This window comes from Salvelinus alpinus, chromosome 18, assembly GCF_045679555.1.
Source record: "Salvelinus alpinus chromosome 18, SLU_Salpinus.1, whole genome shotgun sequence".
Lineage (NCBI taxonomy): Eukaryota > Metazoa > Chordata > Actinopteri > Salmoniformes > Salmonidae > Salvelinus > Salvelinus alpinus.
This window is the reverse complement of record NC_092103.1, coordinates 7145130-7161257: the sequence shown is the minus strand read 5'-3', so window position 1 is coordinate 7161257 and position 16128 is coordinate 7145130. Positions and strand designations below refer to the sequence as shown.

The 16128-nt window shown below is 45.1% G+C and overlaps 1 protein-coding gene across 2 annotated transcripts in view; it reads left to right on the top strand.

Moving 5' to 3' along the window:
* Window positions 1-16128, top strand: part of sardh (sarcosine dehydrogenase) — a 95808-nt gene that overhangs the window by 32695 nt on the left and 46985 nt on the right. For both annotated transcript variants that reach the window (XM_071349891.1, XM_071349890.1), the window contains exons 10-12: window positions 1499-1585; window positions 9419-9509; window positions 9593-9734. In XM_071349891.1, coding sequence (XP_071205992.1) covers window positions 1499-1585; window positions 9419-9509; window positions 9593-9734 — 320 coding nt within the window. The remainder of the gene's footprint in view (window positions 1-1498; window positions 1586-9418; window positions 9510-9592; window positions 9735-16128) is intronic.

Genomic DNA, 16128 nt, shown 5'->3' with positions numbered 1-16128 from the left:
TCAAAAGTTTGGACACACCTACTGTACTCATTCCAGGGTTTTTCTTTATTTGGACTATTTTCTACATTGTAGAATAATAGTGAAGACATCAAAACTATGAAATAACACATATGGAATCATGTAGTAACCAAAAACAAGTGTTAAACATATCAAAATATATTTGAAATTATACAAAGTAGCCACCCTTTGCTTTGCACACTCATGGCATTCTCTCAACCAGCTTCATGAGGTAGTCACCTGGAATGCATTTCAATTAACAGGTGTGCCTTGTTAAAAGTTCATTTGTGAAATGTCTTTCCTCAATGTGTTTGAGCCAATCAGTTGGTTTGTTACAAGGTAGGCGTGGCATACAGAAGATGGCCCTATTTGGTAAAAGACCAAGTCCATATTTTGGCAAGAACAGATCAAATAAGCAAAGAGAAACGACAGTCCATTACATTAAGACATGAAGGTCAGTCAATTGGAAAATGTCAAGAACTTTGAAAGATCCTTGAAGTGCAGCCGCAAAAACCATCAAAGCGCTATGATGAAACTGTCTCTGAGGACCGCCATAGGAAAGGAAGTCCCAGAGTTACCTCTGCTGCAGAGGGTAAGCTCATTAGAGTTACCAGCCTCAGAAATTGCAGCTCAAATAAATGCTTCACAGAGTTCAAGTAACAGACACATCTCAACATCAGCTGGTCAGAGGTGACTGCGTGAATCAGGCCTTCATGGTCGAATTGCTGCAAAGAAACCACTACTAAAGGACACCAATAATAAGAAGAGACTTGCTTGGGCCAAGAAACATGACCAATGGACATTAGACCGGTGGAAATCTGGCCTTTGGTCTGATGAGTCCAAATTGGAGATTTTTGGTTCCAACCGCCGTGTCATTGTGAGACACAGAGTTGGTGAACGGATGATATGTGTGGTTCCCACCGTGAAACATGGATGAGGTGTGAAGGTGCTTTGCTGGTAACACTGTCTGGTTTATTTAGAATTCAAGGCACACTTAACCAGCATGGCTACCACAGCATTCTGCAGTGATACGCCATCCCATCTGGTTTGCGTTCAGTGGGACGATAATTAGTTTTTCAACAGGACAATGACCCAACACACCTCCAGGCTGTGTAAGGGTTATTTTACCAAGAAGGAGAGTGATGGAGTGCTGCATCAGATGACCTGGCCTCCAGCATCACCAGACCTCAACCCAGTTGAGATGGTTTGGGATGAGTTGGACCGCAAAGTGAAGGAGAAGCAGCCAACAAGTGCTCAGCATATGTGGGAACTCCTTCAAGACTGTTGAAAAAGCATTCCTCGTGAAACTGGTTGAGAGAATGCCAAGAGTTTGCAAAGCTGTCAAGGCAAAGGATGGCTACTTTTGAAGAAACTAAAATATATTTAGATTATTTTACGCTTGACTGGTACTGTATATACATCTCTGTACTGTACATGGCACTGGTGGTGTTTCAGAATGGATGGAATGTTCCCTTAACACTATCTGTATCTTTTTATCCAGAATCATTCACAGCGGACCACAAGCCCCTGATGGGTGAGGCTCCAGAGGTCAGAGGATTCTTCCTGGGCTGCGGGTTCAACAGTGCAGGTGAGTGACTGTAATGTTATACATACATACATACATACATACATACATACATACATACATACATACATACATACATACATACATACATACATACATACATACATACATACATACATACATACATACATGCATGCATGGTGCATGTGAGTATTGGAGGAACCAAAACAATATTCATCTATTTCCATACAGTCCACGGAAATGTGTATTTTTGCTTTTAACCCAAAACACGCACAGACACAGGGGTTGGAGGCACATGGTCAGAGGGAGGAGTGGATGTTGGTGGGTGAATGGTGGTTATATGGGATGTACATGTCATGGATGTATGTTACAGCTGTTTAAACATTCATGGAACCACCATATGCTTGCCAGCACACGCCAAAACAGACTTACATTTCACTCTAAACTAACCTATAGTGAACCCAAACTACGTGTACACACACACACACACACACACACACACTCTCCATCAATGGATATCTTAAGGCCGCTGTGGTTACAGTGGTGTGTAGAGACATAGTGCAGGGATGAGTGAGGAGAGGCCTGCCTCACTGCACCACAACGATAGGGGCTGTAACCCTCTCCACTCCCCACTGAGTCCAGAGAGACCACACACACACACACACACACACACACGGGCACTCCTGTCACACTTCATTAGTCCACACCCTCACATATCAGTGCATCATGGGAGGTTAAACGAACCCTGTTTATGGCAGATCACCTACTTCCACCACCAGCTACGTTCTCAGTGCTGCTGCCTGCTCTGTTCTGTTTCTCTCTCTCTCTCTTTCTGAGGTAATGCAAAAAATGTCATCCCACTCACCCTCTCTCTCTCTCTCTCTCTCACACACACACACACACACACACACACACACACACACACACACACACACACACACACACACACACACAGTACTGCTCTGGCTGTGTCTGAATCATTTACACACTTAACACGTGTGTGTATGTGTCCCAAATGACACTGTATTCCCTTTATAGTGCACTACTTTTGACCAGGGCCCTTAGGGAAATGGGTGCCATTTGGAATGCACAAATGGCCTTTCTGCCCCCTGGCTCAGCTGGGGTTTCATATATTTTCTATACAGCTCACTCACTCATACAATAGCCTTCTTTATACCAGGAGCCTTTTAAAGAGGGGGGAGATGGAAGTGGGGAGGAGAAAGACTGAGTGGGACAGAGAAATAGACTGGCAGGGACAGAAATAGATTGAGAGGGCGAGAACAAAAGAAAGAGTAGCGAGCGGTGTGAAAGACGCTGAACCCGGAGGCAGCAGACGACCGTGGCGTAGTGGTTCCACTGCGCTGTCCTCCTAGTGTTGCGCTGATGTGGCTGTCCCTGAATACGTCCCCAACGCTGGGTCACTCCTGCACCCATTACCCTCCGTGTGTCACCTTCCCCGTCTCAACCAGCTGTAGCTGTGCCCCCCCCTCCCCTATGTTCTCCATTTTACCTTTGTCCATTATTTGTTATTTAGTAGACGCTTTTATCCAGAACGACTTACATGAGCAATTAGAGGTAGGTGCTGAAGGGCACTGACAGGTATTTCATCCAGTCGGCTCAGGGATTTGAACCCGCGCTTAACCACTAGGCTATCTCCCCCCTCTCTTCCCTGTGTCACCTTCCCCCCCCACTCCCTACCAGCTGTGGCCCAATCCCAAATCATCCCCTAAACCCTGCACCCTCTGCACTCGTGGAGTTCAGGTGCAATCAATCTGGTAGTAGCTCCACATTGCCCTCTGATAGGCTGGTTTCCCCCATGTTGCTTATACCAATCCAATCCTCTCAGACTTCCACAAGTGTTTTAGGGGATGATTTGGAATTGTCTGTGTGTCCCCAAGGCCAGGTCACTAGTTCTGCACCCCCCCTGACCGATGAGATTGGGTCAATAATTCTGATTGGGTTTCACCTTTCCTCTCTCATCTGCACTGATCTCTAATGACAAAGCATCATGATAGGCCAGACAGGGGAAAGACAACGTCCGGTCTTTGTAGATCAGTGCAGATGAAGGAAAGGAGATGGAGGAAGAGAAGTAGACTGGAGTAGACGGTAGATTACGCACCGAAATCGTTGCAGTTCCACTTCTCACGGTTGTGAGGGTGAAGCAAAACACCAGTCTCAACGTCAACAGGGAAGACGCGACTCCGGGATGCTGGCCTTCTAGGCAGAGTTGCAAAGAAAAAGCCATATCTCAGACTGGCCAATAAAAATAAAAGATTAAGATGGGCAAAAGAACACAGACACTGGACAGAGGAACTCTGCCTAGAAGGCCAGCATCCCGTAGTCGCCGCTTTACTGTTGACGTTGAGACTGGTGTTTTGCGGGTACTATTTAATGAAGCTGCCAGTTGAGGACTTGTGAGGTGTCTGTTTCTCAAACTAGACACTAATGTACTTGTCCTCTTGCTCAGTTGTGCACCGGGGCCTCCCACTCTTTCTATTCTGGTTAGAGCCAGTTTGCGCTGTTCTGTGAAGGGCGTAGTACACAGCATTGTACGAGATCTTCAGTTTCTTGACAATTTCTTGCATGGAATAGCCTTCATTTCTCAGAACAAGAATAGACTGACGAGTTTTAGAAGAAAGTTCTTTGTTTCTGGCCATTTTGAGCCTGTAATCGAATCCACAAATGCTGATGCTCCAGATACTCAACTAGTCTAAAGAAGGACAGTTTTATTGCTTCTTTAAAATCAGAACAACATTTTTCAGCTGTGCTAACATACTTGCAAAAGGATTTTCTAATGATCAATTAGCCTTTTAAATTATTAACTTGGATTAGCTAACACAACGTGCCATTGGAACACGAGTGATGGTTGCTGATAATGGGCCTCTGTACACCTATGTAGTGTCGTGTCTTTGGCTATGCCGGATTAAGTGATATGACATGCTATTCTATAAAATAATTTCTCTGTAATTAATATTACCTGATTAAGCTACTCAGGTAAATAATTAACTAGAAATTCGGGGCACCACGGAATAATGTTCCTAGAGCTGTTATCTTAAGAATATACTCTTAAAGACCTTGTAATGTTTTACGTCAGTAGCAGTCAATATTTAATCCTCACCTTATTTAGTCTCATCTGAAAGTTGTAAATTCTTGGTTATCTTCACGAACCCTGGCTAACAAGTTGAATTGGCAATGCAAAATTTGGTTTAATTATTTACTGAATACCTAACTAATCACACAGAATTACATATACACAGAATGAATCATACATTGATGGACCTGGTGAACGGAGCCGATATAGCGGCTAGTTACACAAAGAAGGGGGGGGGGGGGGGTTGAGTGAAAGAGCAGGAAGACTGAGGAACAAAGAGAGAAGCTATGCTATCGTAAATACAGTATCTTATGCATTCTAAATTACCTCCCATTTGAAAAAGGAGAATGCAATAAATATTTACTCTGAGCTGCGCTTCGGTAGATTGGTCATCGATGGAAGGCCGGTTTGTCCTTTGAAGAATGCCTCTTGGTGAACTGGAGCGTGGTAGAATGGATACTCTGTCTGTCCTCTCCTAGCCCACGTTTAGCGGGCGGAGGAGGTAGCACTTCTTTAGTGAATAAGAGTTCAAAGCTCATACCAAGTTGCCATACTTTAAGCTCATGCTATATTCTGGCTGGTATAGTCGAAATTCATCCTTCGGGCGTGTAGGTCGTCACCTTCACATTGAAATTCGATGCTAATTTCGTTAGGTTCTCTAAGGTTGGCTTAGTTCTGTAGGTGGTCTTTGTCCTTTCAACGTGGGGACCTCAAGTCCACACATCCTTGGAACAGGAATTATTTACATTTACATTTTACATTTAAGTCATTTAGCAGACGTTCTTATCCAGAGCGACTTACAAGTTGGTGCATTCACCTTATGATATCCAGTGGAACAACCACTTTACAATAGTGCATCTAACTCTTTTAAAGGGGGGGGGGTTAGAAGGATTACTTTATCCTATCCTAGGTATTCCTTAAAGAGGTGGTGTTTCAGGTGTTTCCGGAAGGTGGTGATTGACTCCGCTGACCTGGCGTCGTGGGGGAGTTTGTTCCACCATTGGGGTGCCAGAGCAGCGAACAGTTTTGACTGGGCTGAGCGGGAGCTGTACTTCCTCAGAGGTAGGGAGGCGAGCAGGCCAGAGGTGGATGAACGCAGTGCCCTTGTTTGGGTGTAGGGCCTGATCAGAGCCTGAAGGTACGGAGGTGCCGTTCCCCTCACAGCTCCGTAGGCAAGCACCATGGTCTTGTAGCGGATGCGAGCTTCAACTGGAAGCCAGTGGAGAGAGCGGAGGAGCGGGGTGACGTGAGAGAACTTGGGAAGGTTGAACACCAGACGGACTGCGGCGTTCTGGATGAGTTGTAGGGGTTTAATGGCACAGGCAGGGAGCCCAGCCAACAGCGAGTTGCAGTAGTCCAGACGGGAGATGACAAGTGCCTGGATTAGGACCTGCGCCGCTTCCTGCGTGAGGCAGGGTCGTACTCTGCGAATGTTGTAGAGCATGAACCTACAGGAACGGGTCGTTATCTAAGCCCTTTTAACGTAGGACCGTCGCCCTAACGTCCTCGGAACAGAACGTTACATTTTCGTCAAGGGGCTTATATAGGACTGGGAGAGAGGGCCTTGTTTCATAGTTTACACCCAGTGTCTGTTCACATGGGCGGGGCCTCTGAGTGAGCAGAGTGGTGTTCTTCTGACAAACCGTTCTCTCATTTAAGAAGCTAAAATTACATTTAATCTTTTCACAAATAGTTTCATATTTAAACATTTAAATTGCACAACAATTCCATGTGAATCTGATAACTAGAATGTGTCGACTTTCCAAGATACAGTTTATGTGATCCTGTCATTAGTAATAATGTCTCAGACAACAACTGATCATATTCATTATGTACCAACGCATATTTTCAACTGGTTGGATTACCGAAATATGGTTCCGTTTCCCATCTTTTGATGTCACCAGACTCTCCATGTTAACAAAGGGATTTTCAACAGTCACATCGGTAGAGAGAAGAAAAAGGGGAAAGGTATTTATGGGGGTCATAAACCTCCCCCAACAGGCCAGCGTCATGACAGTAGATATTCCATGAAGAATCAGCCGTTTCCAGCTACGATAGTCATTTACAACATTAACAATGTCTACACTGTATTTCTGATTCATTTTGATGTTCTTTTAATGGACAAAAAAATGTGCATTTCTTTCAAAAACAAGGCCATTTCTGTGACCCCCACTTTTGAACGGTTTTGAACTCCCCTGAGGGGAATATTTGGCTGCTAAGGTTTTGCCTTCGAAGGGCTTTTTGGAATCTCCTTCACTGTGCTTTGCCTGTGTCTGAATGTTTGCGTTTTTCTATACCGCCTTGTGTGGTTTGGTGGGTGGGGTGTATGTGTGTATGGAGATGTGTGTGTGTGTGTAGCATATGTTGGTGGGCTTGTTTCAAGGAGGCCATCCTGCGTCTTCCTTCCCTGCTGGCTCCTCCTCTCTTCCCATCTCTCATCACTTGGCTCGTCCTCCACTGCTGTCGCTCAGGGCTGGGTCTGCTTGGGTGGGTGGACCGACGTACAGGGGGACAGAGGGGGACGAGGGATAGAGGAGGAGCTCTCCCAAGACACTGTCTGTCTCTGTCGTGGCTGGAGCGAACGAGACTGGAACACAGGAGCGAGGTGACACCAATAAGTCAACTTAGATATCCCCAGAGTGCTTTGGTGTCCCGGCTCCTGGTGTGGGAGTGGTTCCTCCCCCCCTCCTCCCTGTCTTCCCCCCTCCTCCCTGTCTTCCCCTTCGACCCTCGCTGTGAGACACCTGCTGGGGGTGACCTGAACCTTCTTGGCTGAGCAGACTCTCCCTGTGAGGTGAACAACCAGACAGTAACGTCTCTCTCCCTCTGCATCTCTCTCGCTCTCTCGCTAAATTCTCTGTCCTTTTTCTCTCGCTCTATCTACTCTCTCCTCTCTCCCGCTTTCCATTTTTCCCTTTTTTCCTTCTCGCTCTCTCTCTCGCTAAATTATCGCTCTCTTCCCTTTCTCTCTTACCCATGCGCTCTCCCCTCGATCTCCCTTCCTCTTGTCTTTCTCTCTCGCTCTCTCTGCTCTATTTCTCTCCTTGCTCCGGCTTTCCATTTTTTCCTTCTCTCTCTCTCACATCTCCTCTGACATTTACAGAAATACCGGCAGTGATTCAGAGGCTTCTTTTGAAAGGAGAACCGAGAACAGTCAGCCCCCGTCGCTCGCTTTCGGTCCCCTCCCTGCCTCTCTTTGTGCTAAAGCAGAAGGCTGTGCGGACCTCGTTGGCACCCGTGGTCGTGCCATGCCACCCTCACACAAATATAAACTGGTAACAACGAAGCTATGCTGCTGCTTCTAACTCGAGTCAATCTGTTTGGCCCTTTTGTGTGTATATGGAGTATTTCAGAAGCAGCACCAAACACTCTCTGAGAGCTGGATCTTTTTCTATTCTGCCAGATTACTTCACTCAACCCATACCTCTCCAGCTGTCTTAAGAGTTAGTCAACAGCAGTGGTGGGAAAAGTAGACAATTGTCATACTTGAGTAAAAGTAACGACGCATTAATAGAAAATGACTCAAGTAAAAGTTCATGTCACCCAGTAAAATACTACTTGAGTAAAATGATTTGGTTTTAGATGCATTTAAGTATCAAAAGTAAATATAATTGTTAAAATGTACTTTATCAGAAGTATAAATCATTTCAAATTTCTTATTAGGCAAACCAGACAGCACGATTTTCTTTTTTTAACGGAAAGCCAGAGGCACACTCCAACACTCAGATAATTTACAAACAAAGCATTTGTGTTTAGTGAGTCTGCCAGATCAGAGGCAGTCGGGATGACCAGTGATGTTGTCTTGGTAAGTGCGTGAATTGGACCATTTTCCTGTTCATCTAAGCATTCAAAATGTAACAAATCATTTTGGGTGTCAGGGAAAATGTATGGAGTAAAAAGTACATTATTTTCTTCAGGAATGTGTGTGGTAAATATTAAAGTACATATTTTACAATAAACTACTTGAAGTAGTACTTAGTATTTTGCTGTTCTATGAGTGTCGAGGCATAAAGGACCACATTAGCCACAAAGTACTCTGGATACTCACCCCTGTTAAGCATCATCTACCCCGTCTCCTCTGGCCCTGTTTGGTTCTGGAGGGGGTCCCAGATCTGTCGGAGTGGGACAGGCGACGCACGACTGGTGGGCAGGATGATGGCGTTAGTTAATTAGCGAGGCCGTGTTGCTGGGCCCATTTTTTAATGAGTCTTTCGCTGAGTCTGTCTCATCTGTCTTGTCTGTCTGCTAATATGCAAAACGTTCTTCAGAGACGCTGCTAGCCAGGCCAGCCAGCTAGACTGCCGTGCTATACACACATACACACAGCCCCCCGGGCAGGCCAGTCTCTGTTTCACCCTCTTCTTTTCACTCTTTTTAATTGTTCTAAGTTCTCGCTCTCTCATCGCTATCTCACTTTGTCACCCGCTCTCTCTCTCTCCCCTTGCCACGTCTCACCCCTTATTCTAATCTACTCTGTTCTCTCTCTCTCGTCTTCCTTCTCCACCTATTCTCATCTCCTATGTCTGTGTTGAGTGATCCTCTACCTCTCCTTCCCTGTCACCTGGCCTTTTTGATGTTACATCTGTGATGTGTGTGACGTGACATGGGTGAGAGATGTCCTGTGTTTTACATTAGTGATGGATAGATGGCCTCTCAGCCCTGTGTGTGTGTGTGTGAGATACAGGACATGGGAGAGGATATAGTGGGCGATTTGAAGGCAACCTATCTAGCTGTCTCGAAGTGTGTGTGTGATACTGATCTGTCTATCTGTGTGTGTGTTGCAGGTATGATGCTGGGAGGAGGCTGTGGCAGGGAGCTTGCCCACTGGATCATCCATGGACGTCCTGAGAAGGACATGTACGGCTATGACATCAGGTATGGACACACACACCACACACACACACACACACACACACACAGAGAGCGATGGTTGTCAAAGCTCTCGTTCTCCTCAACAGGCGGTTCCACCACTCCCTGACAGACAACAATAAGTGGATCAGAGAGAGGAGTCATGAGTCCTATGCTAAGAACTACTCTGTAGTGTTCCCCTTTGATGAGCCTCTGGCCTCTCGCAACATGAGGACAGACCCCTTCCACAAGGTATTGCTTGGTCACCACAAGTCATTACTCCCCCTCTTATCCACTACTTGACTGCCTTGTCTCTCTCTTCTCCAACTCTTTTCTCACCACACCCCTTTTTCCATCCCTCCTCTACATTTTCATCTTTCCTTTTCTCTCATTTGTTCATGTGAAGCTGCAGTCTACCTCCTCACTCTCTCTACACCTCTCTCTCTCTACCTCTCTCTACACCTCTCTCTCTCTACCTCTCTCTACACCTCTCTCTCTCTACCTCTCTCTACACCTCTCTCTCTCTACCTCTCTCTACACCTCTCTCTCTCTACCTCTCTCTACACCTCTCTCTCTACCTCTCTCTACACCTCTCTCTCTACCTCTCTCTACACCTCTCTCTCTACCTCTCTCTACACCTCTCTCTCTCTACCTCTCTCTACACCTCTCTCTCTACCTCTCTCTCTACCTCTCTCTCTACCTCTCTCTCTACCTCTCTCTACCTCTCTCTACACCTCTCTCTCTACACCTCTCTCTCTCTACCTCTCTCTCTCTACACCTCTCTCTACACCTCTCTCTCTCTACACCTCTCTCTCTCTACACCTCTCTCTCTCTACACCTCTCTCTCTCTCTACACCTCTCTCTCTCTCTACACCTCTCTCTCTCTACACCTCTCTCTCTCTCTACTCTCTCTCTCTCTCTACACCTCTCTCTCTACACCTCTCTCTCTACACCTCTCTCTACACCTCTCTCTCTCTACACCTCTCTCTCTCTACACCTCTCTCTCTCTACACCTCTCTCTCAATTTGCTTTATTGGCATGACGTAACAATGTACATATTGCCAAAGCTTATTTTGGATTTTTACAATATATAAATGAGAATCAAAATTGTCAACGGGACAACAGTAACAACAATAACCAAGTGTCAAATTAACCATACATTCAACAATAACAATAAGCATACAGTAGAGGACATGTGCAGGTTGATTGGTCTGTCAGACACTGTCCCTCAACTTATGGCAGGCAGCAATGTAGTGCGCTGCCAACCCACAGTTCTCTGCGTCCTCCCCCAACAGGACGGGTAGCCTATCCTCATCAGAGAGGTCTTTGAAACCTTGAATAAGGGTTTCACATTTGGGGAAATGACACTCTCTAATTGTTTTATATTTTTTACATTTTGTCAGGAAATGCAGCTCCGTCTCAGGTTCTGCTGTTGTGCAGTGGTTGCACAGCCTTTCCTCTACAGGGAGCCAGGTTTTCCTGTGTCTACCCTTCTCAATGGCAAGGCTGTGCTCGCTGAGCCTGTACTTTGTCAATGTTTTGATCAGTAACCATGGTCAAATATTTAGCCACAGTGTACTGTTGATTTAGGGCGAGATAACACTGCATTTAGCTTTGTGCTTGTGTTTCCCAAAAGCAATGTAGTTTTGTTTTGACTGTGTTGTAATTTGGTGTATTCTGATTGGATGTTTTGGTCCTGAGGCTCCAGTGTGTTAGTAGAACAGGTTTGTGAACTCAGCCCCAGGACCAGCTGGATGAGGGGACTCTTTTCTTTGCTCAGCTCTTGGCATTGCAGGGCTTGGTAATGATATGAGAGGGGGTCTCTGTATTTGAGATGTTTCCAAAACTTAATTGCTCTTTTTTGAGTTTTTATTATTAGTGGATATTGGCATAATTCTGCCCTGCATGCATTGTTTGTAGTTTTCCTCTGGGCATGTAGGATAATCTTACAGAACTCTGCATGCAGGGTTTCAATGGGGTGTTTGTCCCATTGGGTGAAATCCTGTTTTGCAAGTGGACCCCACACCTCGCTGCCATAAAGTGTAATTGGTTCAATGACATATTCAATTAGTTTTAGCCAAATTTTAATAGGTATTTCAATTTGAATTATCTTTTTAATGACGTAGAATGCCCAGCGTGCTTTCTCTCTCAGTTCATTCACTGCCTCATTAAGGTGTCCAGTTGAGCTTATTTTTAAACCTAAGTAATTGTAGTGTGTACAGTACTCTATATATTTTGTACCAATTGAGAACTTTGGTCTAATTCCCTGATCTGGATCTTCTCTGGAAAATCATTATTTTAGTATTTATGGGGTTTACTGCCAGGGCCCAGGTATGGCAGTACTGCACTATCAGGTCCAGGCTCTGCTGTAGGCCATGTGCTGTGGGTGACAGCAGGCATAGGTCATCTGCGAAGAGTGGACATTTAACTTCTGAATTGTAGAGACTAACACCAGGGGCTGAGGATTTATCTAGAATAGTGGCCAATTCGTTAATGTAAATATTGAAGAGTGCAGGTCTCAGATTGCAACCCTGGCGAAGGCCCCGCCCCTGGTTAAAGAATTCTGTTCTTTTCTTACCAATTTTCATGCTGCGCGTATTGCATTGTATACATTGATTTAATTATGTCATATGTTTTACCCCCTACACCACTTTCAATAACTTTGTAGAACAGTCTCTCTCTGTCTCAACCCCTCTCTCTCTCTCTACATCTCTCTCTCTCTCTACCCCTCTCTCTCTCTCTACCCCTCTCTCTACTAAAGCCTCTGTCTGGCTGGGAGGCTAACCAATGTTAACACATAATAATAGACAGACAGTCGTCTGGATTTAATTCAAGTGATGGAGATAAAGGAGAGAGATTCCTCAGGAGGAGAGGAGGAGAAAGGTGCCTCTGGTTGTTTTATTCTATTAGCCTCTCTCACCTCACCGTGCGATTTGGCTAATTGACAGAGTAATGTGACGACAGAACAAATGGAAATTGTGTGCGTGCTTTTGTGTTGCGGGTGGGGGGGGGAGTAGTGGTCTTTGTGTGTGTGCACTCCTGTCTCTGTGTTTTACTCTGCGAGTGAGCCGTGAAGCCATACTCTACAACCACTGCATACAATAAATGAGTTGCCATATTTTCTCATAGTACGCCTCAATTGACATCTCAGCCCTTTGAGACAATTACAGTACATCATTAACAGATGGTGGAATTATTTAAAACCTCTCGCCATGTCATTTGAAGAAAGTGACACTCGATAAAATAAATAAAAAGATAGATCATGATCGACAACACATTCAACTCAATCTTGTAATTGTGTGCCTGAGGTAAGCGGGTGTGTGCGTGTGTAGGACTTGTTGCTAAGCTACTGAATAAAGAGACGGTGCCCTGCTTAAGTGTTCCAGAAATACCTCTAACTGGCAGCCAGCCCTCTCCTCTCCGTTAATCTAGTGAGCAGATCATCCCACTTTGTAAAGGTCTGTTGAATTAGATAGTTAGCAATAAAGCTGCTAGCTGCTCGTTTATTACACGTGCGATCCTTGCTAAGATGGCTCCTAAACGAGACACTTAACCTCCAATATTATATCTCAGTCTTATCAGAAATAAAGCTTCTTTGAGTGTTGTGTGACTGTTGATCAACGGTGCTGTGTGTTGTGCGCGTGAGTCTTGTTCATATCGATTGAGCTTCAGTCACATGCTATGAATACTTCGTATGAACCGAAACACACACGCATATGCGCATCAATGTATTGCGTTCTCTTTTTTTCAATTTGTTTGTGCTGTTCTGTGCTCATCACAACACACTCAAGGTTCAAAACACACGCACAATAACAACGGTTTTATCTGTTGTTCCAGCTGACGGTTTATCCGTCTGCAGTAAAAAGATAATATTGGATTAAATCAATGCTGCCTTCAGCCAACTGAGCTCCCAACTCAAAGTAATGGAAGGGCTCCATTGGCATGGCAACAGCAATCAAAACAGCTGCTATTATTTTTGGAACTATGTACTGAACAAAAATATCAACACAACATGTAAAGTGTTGGCCCCATGTTTCATGAGCTGAAATAAAAGATTCCAGAAATGTTCCATACGCACAAAAAGCTTTTTTCTCTCAAATGTTGTTTACATCCCTGTTAGTGAGCATTTCTCCTTTGCCGAGATGATAATCCATCCACCTGACAGGTGTGTCATGAAGCTGATCAAATAGCATGGTCATTACACAGGTGCACCCTGTGCTGGGGACAATAGGGCCACTCTAAAATGTGCAGTTTTGTCAAACAACGCAATGCCACAGATGTCTCGAGTTTTGAGGGAGCTTGCAAATTGGCATGTTGACTGCAGGAATGTCCACCAGAGCTGTTGCCAGAGAATTGAATGTTAATTTCTCTACCATAAGCCGCCTCGTCGTCGTAAAGAATTTGGCAGTACGTCCAACCGGCCTCACATCCGCAGACAACGTGTAACCATGCCAGCCCAGGACCTCCACATCCGGCTTCTTCACCTGTGTCATCGTCTGAGACCAGCCACCTGGAAAGCTGATGAAACTGAGGAGTATTTCTGTGTGTAATAAAGCCCTTTTGTTGGGAGAAACTCATACTGATTGGCTGGGCCTGGCCCAACCATGTGAAATTCATAGATTAGGGCCACAGATTATGTCATCTCTATTGCACTCTCCACTGCCCTTTCCCAGCTCGACAAAAGGAACACTTATGTGAGAAGGCTATTAATTGACTACAGCTCAGCGTTCAACACCATAGTGCCCACAAAGCCCATCACTAAGCTTCTACCCTCCCTCTGCAATTGGATCCTGGACTTCCTGACGGGCCGTCTCCAGGTGGTAAGGGTAGGTAACGACACATCCGGCACGCTGATCCTCATCACGGGCCCCTCAGCGGTGAGTGCTCAGTTCCCTCCTGTATTCCCTGTTCACTCATGACTGCATGGCCATGCACGAGTCCAACACCATCATTAAGGTTGCCGATGACAGAACAGTGGTAGGCCTGAACACCAACAACGATGAGACAGCCTATAGAGAGGAGGTCAGAGACCTGACCGTGTGGTGCCAGAACAACAACTTCTCCCTCAACGTGATCAAGACAAAAGGAGATGATTGTGGACTACAGGAAAAGGAGTACCGAGCACGCCCCTATTCTCATCGACGGTCTGTAGTGGAGCAGGTTGAGAGCTTCAAGTTACTTGGTGTCCACATCACCAACAAACTAACATGGTCCAAGCACACCAAGACGGTCGTGAAGAGGGCACGACAAAGCCTATTCCCCCTCAGGAGACTGAAAAGATTTGGCATATGTCGTCAGATCCTCAAAGTCATACAGCTGCACCATCGAGAGCGTCCTGACTTGTTGCATCACCGCCTAGTATAGCAACTGCTCGGCCTCCGACCGCAAGGCACTACAGAGGGTAGTGGGAACGGCCCAGTACATCACTGGGGCCAAGCTTCCTGCCATCCAGGACCTCTATACCAGGCGGTGTCAGAGGAAGACCCTAAAAATGGTCAGACTCCAGCCACCCTAGTTATAGACTGTTCTCTCTGCTACCACACGACAAGCGGTACCGGAGGGCCAAGTCTACGTACTAAAGACTTAACAGCTTCTACCCCCAAGCCGTAAGACTCCTGAACAGCTAATCAAATATTTACCCAGACTATTTGCATCTCCCTCCCCTCTTTTACACTGCTGCTGCTGTTTATTATCTATGCATAGTCACTTTTAATAACTCCACCTACATGTACATATTACCTCGACTAACAAGTGCCCCCGCATATTGACTCTGTACCGGTATCCCCCTTTATCTATCTTTTACTTACCACTTATTTTTCTTAACTGCATTGTTAAGGGCTTGTAAAGTAAGCATTTTACTGTAAGGTCTACACCGGTTGTATTTGGAGCATGTGACAAATTTAAAATTTGATTTAATGAATTTATTTTAATTGACTGATTTCCTTTCATATGATCTGTAACTCAGTAACATCTTTGGAATTGTTGTATGTTGTGTTTTTAATATTTTTGTTCAGTATAATTATGATACGGCAGCATTATTATCATTATAAAAGCAGGAAAATGCATGTTTTCTGGTTGAGAAGACGGCAGCCTGTGACTCAGACTTTGCCCACCTCTCCACTCCTGGCCAAGAGAGCCTTCCTTCAGAATCTCAGCACGAGGGGGATCGCCTAGCAACCAGGGTTATAACTGTTGAGAGAGAGATTACTCATTTCGAGGCACTTAAAAAATTGGAGTCCATTAGTGACCGAAGAAAAGTAATGATTATGGTAATTGTTCAATAATAAAGACGGTGACACAATGGTATTTAATGTTAATAGGAACTTTACAATACAAGTTATGATAATGCCTGATGGCGTCGTGACTTTGCTTTTAACTTGAATCTGATGACTGTTGTTTATCTAATCAACTAACTATGTTTAATTGATACCCCATTTAGATTAATCCTATAACAATTTACTCATTAGGAATTGGGGCAACATGATAGCAGTTGTTTAGAGTTACCATCTCCCGAATTAAACTCGAAAGGCTCATGGGTCTGAGCTAGTATTCCCCCCCTTTGTGTCTTGGGACCCCCCCCCCCCGACCAGCGGTTGGTGTTTGAGGCTCAAACGAAAAGGTTGGACCCTTTGTACGGGTTGTCAGA